We start from the raw sequence: 13,900 nt of genomic DNA on the forward strand, positions 1-13,900 counted from the left end.
TGGTTTCTATTTTTGCTGATAAGTAAAATCAGCCAAATTAAAACAGAAGTTATTGTTTCTTTGCATTAGGTTTTGAATTTACAAACTCCGCAAAGAAACAATAACTTCTGTTTTACAGTACTCTGTTTTTTGACCAGTTTAAAATGCTGCATGCTGAGAATTTTATCCCACATCATGTGCTCTTCATATGGTTGGCACTGCTTACGCTCTATCAATCATAAAGTAAATGGTCAAACTGATATTGTCCACAGATTATATTGTTCATGACCCCTAAATTTTAAGCAGAGATGTCCACACTTACACTTTCATTTATTTTAAAATTATTTTATTAAAGCCTCGCTTACAGCAGAAGCAACTTAAATTACAAAGAAGTGAGATACAGTTCAATTGAAAAAGAGTAAAATTAATATAGATTGTATTGATTGAAATTCCATTTATTTGCAACTCAAAAAATTAAAATGAATGAAAAGTTGAAATGTCTTAATTCTATCTATATATTAACCTCAGGTGCAAAAAGCCTTATGTGGGACACCAAACTGAGTTTGTGGCTCATACATATATACAACTGTTATGGTATGTAAAACAAGTTTTAGACATGTATTGTAGCAATTCATGTAGAACATATTGGTCCTATGCAAAGAATGGTGACGTAAAATAAGTTAATGTCACTTAATGTCCATATGATCAAACCTTGTTTGTAACCTTGTGTTAGAGGTAGACCATTTTATTCATGGTGGTAATAGCTTGTTGTATCAGGGGTAGACCAATATGGGAGGGGGGGCGCTGTAATCTGAATCTGAGAAATTATAGTTTGACTGCTGAAGAATAATGCCAATATTCTAACTACTGGTTCTCTTGCATTATTATGACATGCAGGTTAGTGACATTATCATAAAAAAAAACTTCATATTATACATACTAGGCAGTTAAATGTAATTCAAAAACAATATTGCAGCATGTCTTTCATCTTCACTACTTTAGCCTGTTTAGCCGAAATGATATACTGTAAAATTTGTATTAGAAGCTGCGGCTTCTATTATTCTATTTAGTTCTCACTTGTTCAAAAAGAATGGGTGTGACTTCTATTAGGGATGCGGTAATTTGATTTTGTAAAATTTGTGTCTATCAATGTGTATATCCAGATAAGCCATTTATAATTGGTTGCCATATAAATATGCTCGTTGGATGGGACTCTACATGCACACGCACAGTTATGACTATATTTCCCCTTTTAGTAAATGTTCTAAGACATCACCATTACTAATATTCTACAACTACTCTGATAACTTGCTGTTACACTATACAGTATCCCAAGATGCAACACTACTATAAGTTAACGTTACTCCTATATCCCAAGATGCAGTATTATTATAACTATACATTAATCTCTAGTATTCCAAAATATAACAATAAAAATAACAAAAATCGCTAAATCTAAGGGTTCTCTATTTCCCCCTCACAGTGACATTTAGTTCCTGTGAACGCCATCAAATTTTTCAAACTACAAACATTTCTGGCAGCGAGAATTTAACGGTTTATACAGAACATGAGGTATTATCGTATGACACTAAACGATAGTAGTACATATCATCTAATGATTTATTTTACTTTAATGTGATAAATATAACAATATTTACATGATAATAAATTGTATTAAATGCTTGTATAGGTATATAAAACGCACTTTACCCTACTATATTCTATACTAACATATAAAGTCACTATTTCTATAACTATGCACAGTTAGGCCAAAAAAAAAGGTTTGCTTCTCGTCATCATGTGTGTGTCTGAAATCTATGTCTTACAATTTATTTTTGTAATTTTGCATACCAGTGAATACACCATGTATGGTAGAATGGAAAAAATATTTGTTTCTGTGTCATGTGATTAAAAAGCAAGTTACTTATTGACATAGATTCTTGTATTGAATAATCTTAATACCAAAAAGCAATCAAAACCTTTTTAAATTTTTCCTGAGACACGAAGCAAAACCTTTTTTTTTTCATCCTAATAACCAAGATTTAACAAAAATAAATAAATACAGCTATGTTATACACTGGCACATTGAAGTAGTTTAAATAAATAAAAAATCCTAATGGTATAATTAGTAAAAAAAATATACTATGCGGCAGGTGAATGCTGGACTGTTAAAATTTGGAACTGACATGCAGGATGAGTTGATATTAAAATACAATATATTATACCAATCTTGGTCATGTGACCCATTATTCTGATCGTTGGTTTATTTTGTAAAGTGCCATTAATTTTCTTAGCAACATAACTGTGGCATATTTGGTAAACTGGTAGGACTGAGAAGCTTTAGTCATAGTGCAATGTCTGGAGTTGACTTCTTCCTCTATTATTTTAAAAAGTTGCCAAGTAAGAGGTTAAAACCCACAACATCAACCACAGAAGATCTTGTGTGTTTACTATACTAATCAGCAAAAATGTAATATAAGTGCATCGGCATAAATTTCCATATTTGCTGGTACTTAGTGACAATTGATGATGTTCTGGAAAATAATTGTTGAAATTTATAATACTAAAAATTATCTCTTACAGAAGTAGAAGCATATTGTGTTTATGGTTCCGTGCATATCAAATATGTTTTGATATAATGTCTAATATCTGTACAGCAAAGCTATATACATGCTCTTTTGTCATGGTTTATTGCACTCTTGTATTACGTAACCAGTATCAGTCTGTCTTTCTGAGATTAGTGAACATTGTCATCAGATTCTGAAATCTCTTGACTTGCCTCCCGTTATATACTAGTCTGGATTTCTGTAGCATGGTAACTTGAGTTGAAACTTTGCTGTTACTCAACCTTGTATTTCAGCATCCTTAGATGATGCCGATGCCAAACTATTTCGCTTGGAGTCACTTTTTTTGGCTGGTAAAGCTGGCGAGGCTTTTGGCAATGTCCCAGCAGTGTGTGCACTTTGCACTTTGGGGCTTTGTTTCTTTAATGTGTCTCTTTCTCTGTTCAGAGAGTCCTGGCTTTTGTGCAAAGGATTCTTCTGCATACGTCGATCAAGACTGCCAGTATCTTCTGTTGACTGGAGCTGCTTCATTGCGCGCATGATTGCTTCTTGCTTAGCGACGTTCTTGACGGCATGACGAGTGCCAGAGTTAACGACAGTCATTTCAACGCCATCACCGATGAGACGAGACAAGGAAGGGCTTCCACCTTCTTTTTTCATTGTAGAATACTGCGAACCAGTCACAATTGGGCGGTCGTAGATGTAACTAGTCGTAAATTTCCAGTCTTTCTTCAAAGTGAATACAAGCCATAGCACAACCCATTGTATAATGAAGAGGATGTCATACACAAGGCACGTTAACATGATGCCACAACCAGAATCGCAGTATGCTTTGTAATATTCAATCATCATGGGGACTCTGAATGCCAGAAATGTACCCAAAGCCACGAGTGCCAAGATGTGCGAAAGAAATCCATTGCAGTTGAAAGCTATACTAGACGTAGTTTGCAAATCTGCGGGGTGCTCTTTATCTTGTAACTTTTTAAAAGAACCATGCAGCTGTCCGTGTGCGTAAAGATATAGCACCATAGCGAAGAGGAAAATAATAACGCTACTGGCGATGTAGAGGAATGTGATAACCCCAACTCCATGTAGCATTGGTTCTCCAACGATACCAGATTTCTCCCAGCCATACTGGTCAAGCTTGTACAAGACTGAAAAACCACAGTATGTCAGCGCCTTGTTGATGGCAATTAACACCAATTCTGTCGCGAAAATAACGCTGAAAAGTCTGTGCGTGATTGAAAAGATATCAGCAAATCGAACGGCATAAAGGAATAACGGAATTAGGTAGTTCAAGAAGGCGATTGAGACGGATGGATTGGCGTAGAAGTTGTATGCTGTTACTTCTTTTGCAGCAGTTGGAACAGGGGTAGACATTGCTTCAAAATCAGTTACCAAAGCGACGGACTTGTACGAACTACCAAAAATAAAATCCAATTCAGTTGACCATATTGCTTCTGTAAAATATAATTGAAAGGATGTTGTTAATAGACGTATTTGTTTGAAAATGTACTATATACCATATTTGCTCTATTAGAAGTACACCATCTCCTATAGATGTCCTTCATTGTGTCTGTCAGCAAAAAAAAGTTGTTTTGGTGTGATTTTTAGTACGCCAAGCTTTCAGGGATCCATTAATGCAAGTTCTAATAGAGCAAATGTGGATTATTCACTAATATACAAAATACAAAAAGCAAACCATGAAAACAAAAATAAAATTATTTATACTATTCCCACTATCACCATCTACATATAATCATACAAGGAATGAACCAATCAGTTGATTGATTGATTATTTCCATGGCAACATAACACCCAATAATTTATTTTGAGTTTTTGTTCTGTATTTTTACTACTTTAGTGAACCATAATAATTTTGTACATATTTTTTTTTTAAATTCAGATTATGATCTGTTCAAAGACAAATTATCCTTATCTGGTCAATAAATCATGAATAAATTATAGAAATACATAGAAATGTGCAATATGTAGCACCAACATTTCGGCGGGAAAATGATGAAGTTCAACAGATTAAATGCTATGTGGAAATCAAATCTTTGTTTCCACAGAAACTTGTGCAGTTACCAACTCTGTTTACTTGCATTATCAACAACTGATGTTCCACTGTTAAAATACTACTGTGGGATGTCATGTCTATTTACTTACTATGTACAGTCACACTTTTAGACTACTAGTATTAGTTGCCTAGCAACCATTTCCAGTTCCTGCTATGGGGGAGGTATGAGTATTTTTTAACAGGAATAATGCTAGACCTATTGACTGCAATACAATACATTAGCTGGTACTAAGAAAACACCTTTGGAGGATGTGTTTGAGTCATCAATTATGCTGCTATTATGCCGCTAATATACTTGTGTGAATGATATTGTTGTGTGCAGTCATACTAAATTATCAGTATCCTTGGAAATTTCAAGGTTTTTTTCTCCCTAAAGTCCAACATGGCCACTAAAGATGACTATACTTTTGAGAACGTGAGAAAAAAACAAAGAAGGAAATCTCAAATTTACAATACAAATAGTTTGACTGAAAAATTAGTCATAGTTTTCAATAATACGATGGTAACTTTATTTAATTTTAGTGAGTCTGGCTCAATGCCAACACAACCCCAAAGGGTGGTCGCTATCGAAAATGCTAACGATGACATACAGCTCCAAAGATAGTAAATTCCCAACTTTAGTTTTAGTTTTTTCAGAATTTTAGAGAATTTTTTTTTAAATCAAAATATGGAAACAATTGATGAAAATTTTTAAACTTACCCCCACCACCACTACCGCCAAAAAAAAATATTTCACAAATCAATTTTTGAAAACAAATTGACCAGAATATTTTTATATTTTTTCATCGGGCAGTAGAATGAAATTTTACTGGATTAGAAATTGTAAATTTAGAATTAGTGAAAACACAAGGTAGTTTTGAATAACTAGATAAAAAGGTGTTATTACAGTAAATTTTTTGTAAACCTAAAGTTATACTTTTAACATGTTTGAGTTGTCTGCCAACAATAGCACATAATACTTTGAAATGATTTCCTTTCTCAAGGTAATTATTGTAATTTGATAACTTTGTTAGTTGTCACATTCAGGAAATCTTCTCATATGACTGATCACATCCTTTTATTAAATGATGCCTAACGAAAATCAGCATGTTTTGCAATTTGATTACCATGTAGTCTTTCTTGGCACACCCAAAAATCTAGCATCTTTTTTATTATCTCATGTTTGCTGATATTTCAAACTCATTTTTTGCAGTCAATTTTGCAATATTAATTTAAGTCTATCAAACAGCATGTTGATATAAAGTGATAATAGCAGAAAAAATATGCAAAATATTTTCTTTCCTTCTCTTAGTTTTGAGCAAATTCTGCCACCCCCCTGTTTCTAATGGTCTGTTCCTAATAGACAGTTTATTATGAACTGTCACTGCAGGCACACCCAAAACTGATAATTCTAGTTTTAGTGTCTGAACTTTACTAGTGGCCTCATAACTTAAAGTAAATGTTGAACATTTAACAAAAAAGATCTTATTGGTAAATATAATTATTTTATCTCTGGGAAGGATGCTCAAGCAAAATGTACTCTTTGAATGCAAACATCATCTTTCACAAAAAAGTCTTTTTTTTGACAAATTTTAATTAAGATCTGTAGCCAATGACAAATCATGTCCATGTGGTCAAAAATCAACTAAGAAAATTACTTAAAAATTTGCAAACTGTAGTATCAAAAATTGGCGGGAAAAGTAGGAGTCAGAGAGTTACATATAATAATGAGGCTAGGGCAACTGTAAGACTTGGGAGGTTGAAAGTCTCATAAATCATTGATGTCTGATATTTATAGTATTTGAGATCTCAGCCTTGAAAACATAGTCTAGTCAGGGTGCAAAATGCTATGTTATGACACAAATGATCACTGCCATTTGTTGTCTATAAATTATTCGATTTTACACATCATTTATCTTTCAACGGGGGGGGGGTGATGCTTTCAACTTTAATTTTTAAGGGACAGATCATTTACATAGTGAGTTGTAAAATAGAATAGTTGGGCAGATTATATTATCTGTAATTTACTTGCGACATTTTGTTCTCAGTTATGTATGTGTACTAGTACTGATGTCTCCTTGCATGTAATGTTTTTCGTATTACTAGTCAAACAACCCCGGCAGAGGTTCATCCCTAAACAAATCCTGATACCATTTGAGAATAAGTGAAAAGGCCACTAATAATTTTATTTACCTGCTGGTAGACGAGACTGTTCTATTTCAGCAGACTGTAGCAACAGAATCGGCAGCAATAAACAGAACGCTGAAAATACATGCAGAGTTGCGCCAACTGGACCAACATGTTTCAGCATCCGCCTAGCTCTCCCGGGACCCTTTCTTGCATCGTATCCCATATCAAATTTCTTCTCGTGCTGTTTCTTCCCCAATTTCTTATCATCGTTTGGCGCATTACCGATTTGCAGGATCTGTGTAGGGACGAAAGCTAGGATCGCTAAAAGGGAGATGGTGATAAGGATGATGTAGAACGTAAGTTGAGTGCTTGGTTTACCGTCCTCTGGCCATTCAGTGGTGTTGTAATAAGTGTAACGTTTGACAGCGTCGATGAGAAGGTATAGGAATGTACATACGACGAAGACACAGTACCACATGCGTCCCAGTGAATTCAGTTCGGGTGGTGTCTTGCAGCACTTTGCCATAATGTTGGATGGAGGTATGAAGATAACTGGAAAAAATAATATGAAAAAATATATATTTAAATAAAAACAACAACTGTAATGTAATATTCATATGCATTATGTGTGGTATTGTTCGTGGGTGGGGTTTCTTGTACTATATATATCAAAGTTCCGAGTCCATGCTTTCAGTTACGGTGTTATATCAATTGTATGTTATTATTAAAATAGCAAAAGTTTTAAAAAAGAGAATACGTTCGACAGCTGCATGCTGTAAACCGTCCAAAAATCATGTTTGAAAATATCGCACAAAAGCAGCTTCCCCTTACATGTTGAATTACATTCAAAGAAAACCGATGATGACCTTGTACAAGTTGTAGCCGAAAGTAACACGTAAATGTCTTCATGCGGTGTTACTTAGCCGACACGCACACATTTGAATGTCCACTAAAACAATAAATCAAAGAACTTACTTGTTCACCAGCAACCAGTGTTTCTCCAAGTTAGTAATAAATCCGTCGCAACGCGAAAAATTAAAGCACTGTTAGTGTTACTCTACCCCTTATAGCGTTTCGTATAGTGTGGCGATTTCCTGTTGCAAGCGAACTTGCCCTAACTTTTATATTTGCATATCAGTGTGTGATTGGTTCACTTGCGTGTGACATCATTTACATGCCCTAATATGGTACGCATATTTTAATGAGTTCAGGAAATCGACGGGGCCCTTCAAGGTTAGCCATACACATCAAGAATATGTGTACAATGCAGATGCGCCCACGAAGCGTCATTACTTGTGGAAATACTCTGTGGTTTATAGGGAATGCACCTTGTTTTGGGTATCCCATTACAAGAGTGGGTAACCAATGATACATATTTGAATGCTCATTTGACCCAACATAACCTAAATACCATATATATTTTACAAAAACCCAGAAGGCAGGATAAGTGAGTGCTCAATCACGCTAGTTAGGGAAGCGGTATTCAATTTTATGATTCTTCAATTCATCGGAGATATCTTTGCCCCCTATTCAGAAATGGTTTTATCCATACCATCCTTGGTCTGACAGTTTTCCTGTGCCTTGTATGAGTCACGTTGTATTATGATTTATTAATTGCCGCCCAAATGTCAAAACATTGTCAAGGGAAAATGTATGTAATACGATGTTCAGTCTATGCAAGGTACCTGTAGCCCAACACCGGACCTAAACTATAGTTAGATTACAGTCCCTCCATCAAAAAAGTCTTGATGTATTTAATTGTTTCAGTTGTCCGTATCTTCTGTGCCAAATATCTTGTTCAATTGTAGGTAGGTACTAGTATTTTGACGCCTCCCGCCCAACAAAGTTCATGCGGATGGGGTCAATCCACGATTGATGCATTTCAACACATTGCCAAAGTCAATACATCTTGAATTACGTTTTCTACTGGAAATTCGCACATCATCGTTTTCTGAAAACAGAATGAAAGACAATTACATGTAATCTTCTTTTAATTGTACAGTAACTTTTATATAAAACCACAATCCCACTAGATAAAAGGGACTCGGGCTGTCACGGTAAAAAACACATTTCCCCGAACACGTGCAGAAACAGTCTGATTCAAATCCGATGTATTGTACGGTGTGAATTTTATTTTATTTTTACTATATATTTTTATTATTTTGTAATTTTTTTATTATTATTTCGTACATCTTATTTTGTATTAATTTAACGATCACCACATACTTTATGGGCTTTCGGGATTACAAACTCTTCAAAAACTGCCAGCAAATAAATAATAAATTAAAAAACAAAAATAAATAATTAAACACAAAAAGCCTAACTATGATCTAGTTTTAATCAGATTGGTGCAGAACGGGCTGTTTTTATTTTTTTAAATGATTTCATCAAATAAATTCGCAAACGCAAAATTCGCCTTCACCAAAATAGTGTGTGCTTTTTTTTCTTTTACCCCGTCCACTGTAATCTTCGATGCAACATTGACATGGGATTGTAAAAATGTGCAGTTTTTTGATATATTTTTACTGATTTCTTGAGATGCAATTACATTTGTAAGTACCTCATAGCGCGAAGTTTGATAAAAGTTAGTCGTAAATTCGGATTAAATAAATAAATAACAAAATAAATAAATAAACAAATAAATAAATAAATAAATAAATAAATAAATAAATAAATAAATAAATAAATAAATAAATAAATAAATAAATAATTAAATAAATAAATATAGACTAAAGAGAAGTTTTTAATATTTGTATGAGTTTAGGATAAAAACACAAAGCGAGGATTACGCAGCATATACACAGTAAGAGGAACATGTGAGTAGCGATGAAAAAGACCCCGATAAAATTAATCCCGGTGATTCTGATATGGAACTTGCAGCAAGATTAAGGCTGTAAGATCCCATAAAGCTGCGTTACATACTTATTCAGTTTTACACGACTAAACGACGCAGAACGTCTGACCTTATTGACCTATCGATGGCCTAATCCGTTAAGTGATTGGATCAGCACCTCGCCTTTCTGGTGCCAATGAACTTCCGATACAAATAACTAAAGTTCTCAACTGCGTTAAACTTATAAATAACGATCTAAAATCTCGTTTGAGATAACACTTAAACAAAAGTGAATAATACATTTATTTAATGTCCCAAATCAAGTTATTTAAGGCTTCAAGGAACGATAACATAAAACGATTGTGCGTGATCCCGGACCATGATCATGCCAATTTGAGCTGACTTTCTGCTCCCACGACAACACAGATCAGTGAACTCTGTCGTTTCGCGTCGCATCACTCCCTACTGGAAGCCAAATCCGTCAAACCAAAAATGCAGAAGCAGGCGGGAAATGAATTCAGCCATGGAGCACACTCACTTAGCTCCATGATTCAACCGACAAAGATTGCAACCAGGGTCTCGGCGATCTACTGTAATCTAATGATTTGAGATGTAAACATTTACGAAGACAGATGACAAGTGGTCTGAGTACAACAATGACTCATAATATAGAAATTTACTAGTTGTTACTGGTAAAGTTTGTTTAGCGGTAAAGCTTGTTTTCTGGTTACATGTCTCCTTCGTGTTGATTTTACTCTGATCGGATTTAAGGTAACGGTGTCTCCGTTTGTCATTTTTGTTCGGATTTCAGCTGTGCATATTTTCATCTTCAATGGCCTCATTTTTTTTTCTCATTATTTTTTGCCAAATAACAATTTTGGATAATATTGTAGAAATGTCAGAAAAAGATGAAAACACAAGCTACGAAGCTCAGATAATTTCAGCGAGCCACCCCGATAAAAATAATGGCCGTCCCTGATTGTGTAAATAAACACTCCGTGGAATGTTTCGCCAAATGTGGTCGAGGTCACGAGGTCTGTCGACTGTGTTAGCGATTGACGTTTGATGACTGTTTTACTGCACGTAACATTTACAGATGATTGCCGTCATAATTTCTACATGTACTCAGACTTAATTCTTAGAAAAGTTTTGAGCGATGAGTTTCTTGTGACCAACAACTGGAAATTTACACATGATAATCATGATATGATAAGATAGTATTTGTCCCTTCACCAGCCTCTCACTGTCAGCATTTATTACGCACTTCCTGTTAAACAATGTGTTAATTTCTTACTCCCTGGAACGCTCTCTTATTTTTAAAAACTCTAATCAAGACTCACTCACTCACTCCCTCCCTCCCTCCCTCCCATCCCTCCCTCACTCACCCACTCACTCACCGAGAAGGCCTTCTCACTGAGGAAAATATGACAAACGCTCATAAAAGTGTGTATGACAAGGGGTGACCATTTAAAGTCATGGGGGTGGCTGGTAGATTTGTTTAAAACAATTACAAACGAGACACCAAGAAAACAAAAATGCAAGCAAGGTGTTGCTATGGAAACACTGTTAGTACATTCAAGAAAAGTAAGTACTAGTATATTCAGGTGAGACACCGTCACGGTGTAAACAAATTGCGCTGGTCATACTTTTCTAGCCCCCCCCCCCATGATTTCAAATATAGCGACCCAGTATATCGTATACATGTACTAGTACTGCATTACCAACATCCATGTAACCCTAAAACCTGTCTCAGCCCATATCATACATTCTCATTGGCGACAAAAACAAAATAAATTAATTAACTGCGTTAATCCGGACCCTTTTTTCTCTATTGAAATTTCCATTTATATATTCTTATCACTCTCATACCTGACAGGCTGTTGTGTGTACGTGACCATTCTTTTTATAGTAACCTACATTTAGTACACGAGTCTAATATGTTGTCTATTATTTTAATTATATAATTCCATAATGGCTATTCAATAACTGTATTTATCTACGGGAATAACTCGGGCGGCAATTCTCGGGACTTCCAAGACATGCTAGTTGAGGGTATACTAGTTGCGGGGACAGTTGTGGTGTATCTAGGTTTGCGATGTTTGGTTTTTCGATTTGTAGATTATGTCTCCTTGGCACATTTTAAACGCTTATTTTTGATATATTTTCAATGTCTATGCCTTTCCAATACTGGACAACGTACGACCTAACATTGATAAAGTATGTTCTGTATCATGTGGTGCACGCGCCACTGAAGAGCTCGTACATAGAAGCAGATTGCAAGTTTTAAGCATGTTTAAAAAAATGTGATGTTTGCAATTTGGAAGTGGGTAATTTATTCTATCATACGTATATTGGCTGGGTTTTTTTGTTGTTGCATCAAATAAACCCTTTTGAAAATTACCCACGTGTTTTGACGTGTGAGTAGAAATAGTTTCAAGTTATTGTTCCATGTTTATTTCATTTATGCACGAAATGTGTGTTAATGTAGTATTGTGGTGATAATAAAGCAGAAACACGTATTATCGTGGGATATATATTATATGACCATATATTCAGAAATCTGTCCTTTTTATACACCCGGAGCCGCGGTTTCAATGGCGTGTATACATACAGTTAGAAAAATACACAGACCCAAATTGCGGTAAGAAGCGATAAATTACACGCCCCATGCTGAAACGAGTGAGGGAAAATAGAACGACATAATTCAGAGTACACTTGTGTCGAAAACGAAGATTTTACAGAATGTTTTACTATTATTATAGTCCCACCAATAAATTGTTTGACAAGTTTTCGAAATGTATTTATTATTATAAATAAAATACGACATTTCTACTAACTACATGTATATTTTAGCAACGGTTTTCGGCTGCCATGGAAACATACAAATCTAACACTGTAATGTTTTGTGATAGTGCAATCGTGGTGCTATAATTTATAATTTATGAGCCTAATGAGCTTCAGCTGAAACTGAGTAGGCAGAAATTATGAAGAATGAAATTAAACACACCTTACTAAGTAGTAATGAACTGAACACGTGTAAGGATTATGCTAAATTACGTGGAAAAATAGATAATATTATTAAACAATACTTCACAGATACAGTAGAGCTAAGCAAATCATATTAGTAATTTTTAAATATTGGTAGAACCAGCTGCTCCTAATTAATTTATTTCTGTACGCGTACTTCTATTGATAAGCCTTTGATTTAAATGACTTGCAACGAATAAATAAAATAATAAAAATAATCCAGTGTAGCGTGTCCATTAGAGGTTGTACTCCCATCTCAGAACTACACGTATAAACTAGACATAAGCCATTTAAATAAAAATCCGGCTAAATGCGTGCCAGTAGAATCTTAATTTAGAAAAAGTGACACACAAATCCATTGTTTTTTCTGTTATGCGACATCTTATGTAGCCTGACATGTAGGAGTATGTGGCGCCCTCACCGGTCGGGGCGCACCTCACGCGACCGTATCAGGCTACATCTTATATTATCAAAATTACGGGGTAGCTAGATTATATTCATGTGTACTTCGAGCCAGAGATTACGTAATTACTATTTTGGCATTTATAAGTGGGAATATATTTAGCACTTGTTTATACAAATGACTGTTCAGAAACGAAAAAAAAAAAAGAAATATTTTGTGAAAAAGGTATCCATATTCAGCATATTCGGATTCCAATTTTATGAAGTTCAAATGTTTCCCAGTTAATATATACGTTTTCAGCGAACCAGTAATTTTTCTGTTTTGTTATTGTTGCTCAGGTCAACGACCTCAGATACCATGAGAATCATTTCTTGTGGTTTGCACGGAATTCCGTCTAACGTGTTCACACACTGGCATACATACAGGAAATCTGTGTATATTTAGTTTAATGCTTTCACCCGTGCCAGACAGTATTTGTTTATCTGTTAAACTTCTCAACTCTCTCTTGTAGTCTTTGTCCTCTTTGAACCTAATGTCCTTATTCTGCGCCATAATCTTTTTACTGTCAAAACTGAAGTGTATATTATATATTTACAAATTCCCTAAAATAAACTATTTTGAATAATAAATGGCGGTGATCGTCGCGTAAAGTCCTGTTCGATATGAACTCATAGCGACGTATACAACGCATCGTTTGTTTAGATGAAATTCGAACACGCGCTGTACGACGACCACCGCCTTTTAATTTTGAACCAAACATACTTTATGTAATATTATTTGTTATTTACATAACTGGCTTAAAAAGTAGAAGCAAATTTTCCCGGAAATATTCAAATTTTCTTACAGGACTATTTTATCAAACGATTTTCACAACAATATCTTTATTCTGTCAAATGTCAATTGTT

The 13,900-nt window shown here is 34.8% G+C and overlaps 1 protein-coding gene across 1 annotated transcript; it reads right to left on the minus strand.

The window, feature by feature from the left end:
* Positions 1-303: 303 nt before the first annotated feature.
* On the minus strand, positions 304-7,820 carry LOC102805948 (uncharacterized). Its single transcript, XM_085504339.1, has 3 exons — positions 7,708-7,820; positions 6,796-7,284; positions 304-4,003 (listed from the first exon to the last, which is right to left on the minus strand). Exons 2-3 carry the CDS (start codon positions 7,256-7,258, stop codon positions 2,823-2,825), a joined length of 1,644 nt encoding a protein of 547 aa, XP_085360465.1. The 5' UTR covers positions 7,259-7,284; positions 7,708-7,820; the 3' UTR covers positions 304-2,822.
* Between the last annotated feature and the right edge of the window lie 6,080 nt (positions 7,821-13,900).

This window comes from Saccoglossus kowalevskii, chromosome 10, assembly GCF_978046115.1.
Source record: "Saccoglossus kowalevskii chromosome 10, keSacKowa6.1, whole genome shotgun sequence".
Taxonomy (NCBI): domain Eukaryota; kingdom Metazoa; phylum Hemichordata; class Enteropneusta; family Harrimaniidae; genus Saccoglossus; species Saccoglossus kowalevskii.

What these genes read in the sequence shown, in the direction of transcription:
- LOC102805948 (XM_085504339.1), bottom strand. Translation starts at nt 7,258, where the DNA reads ATGGCAAAGTGCTGCAAGACACCACCCGAACTGAATTCACTGGGACGC. An exon ending in ACAGTCTCGTCTACCAGCAG is followed by an intron (nt 4,004 to 6,795) that starts GTAAATAAAATT and finishes TATATTTTACAG; the next exon opens with AAGCAATATGGTCAACTGAA.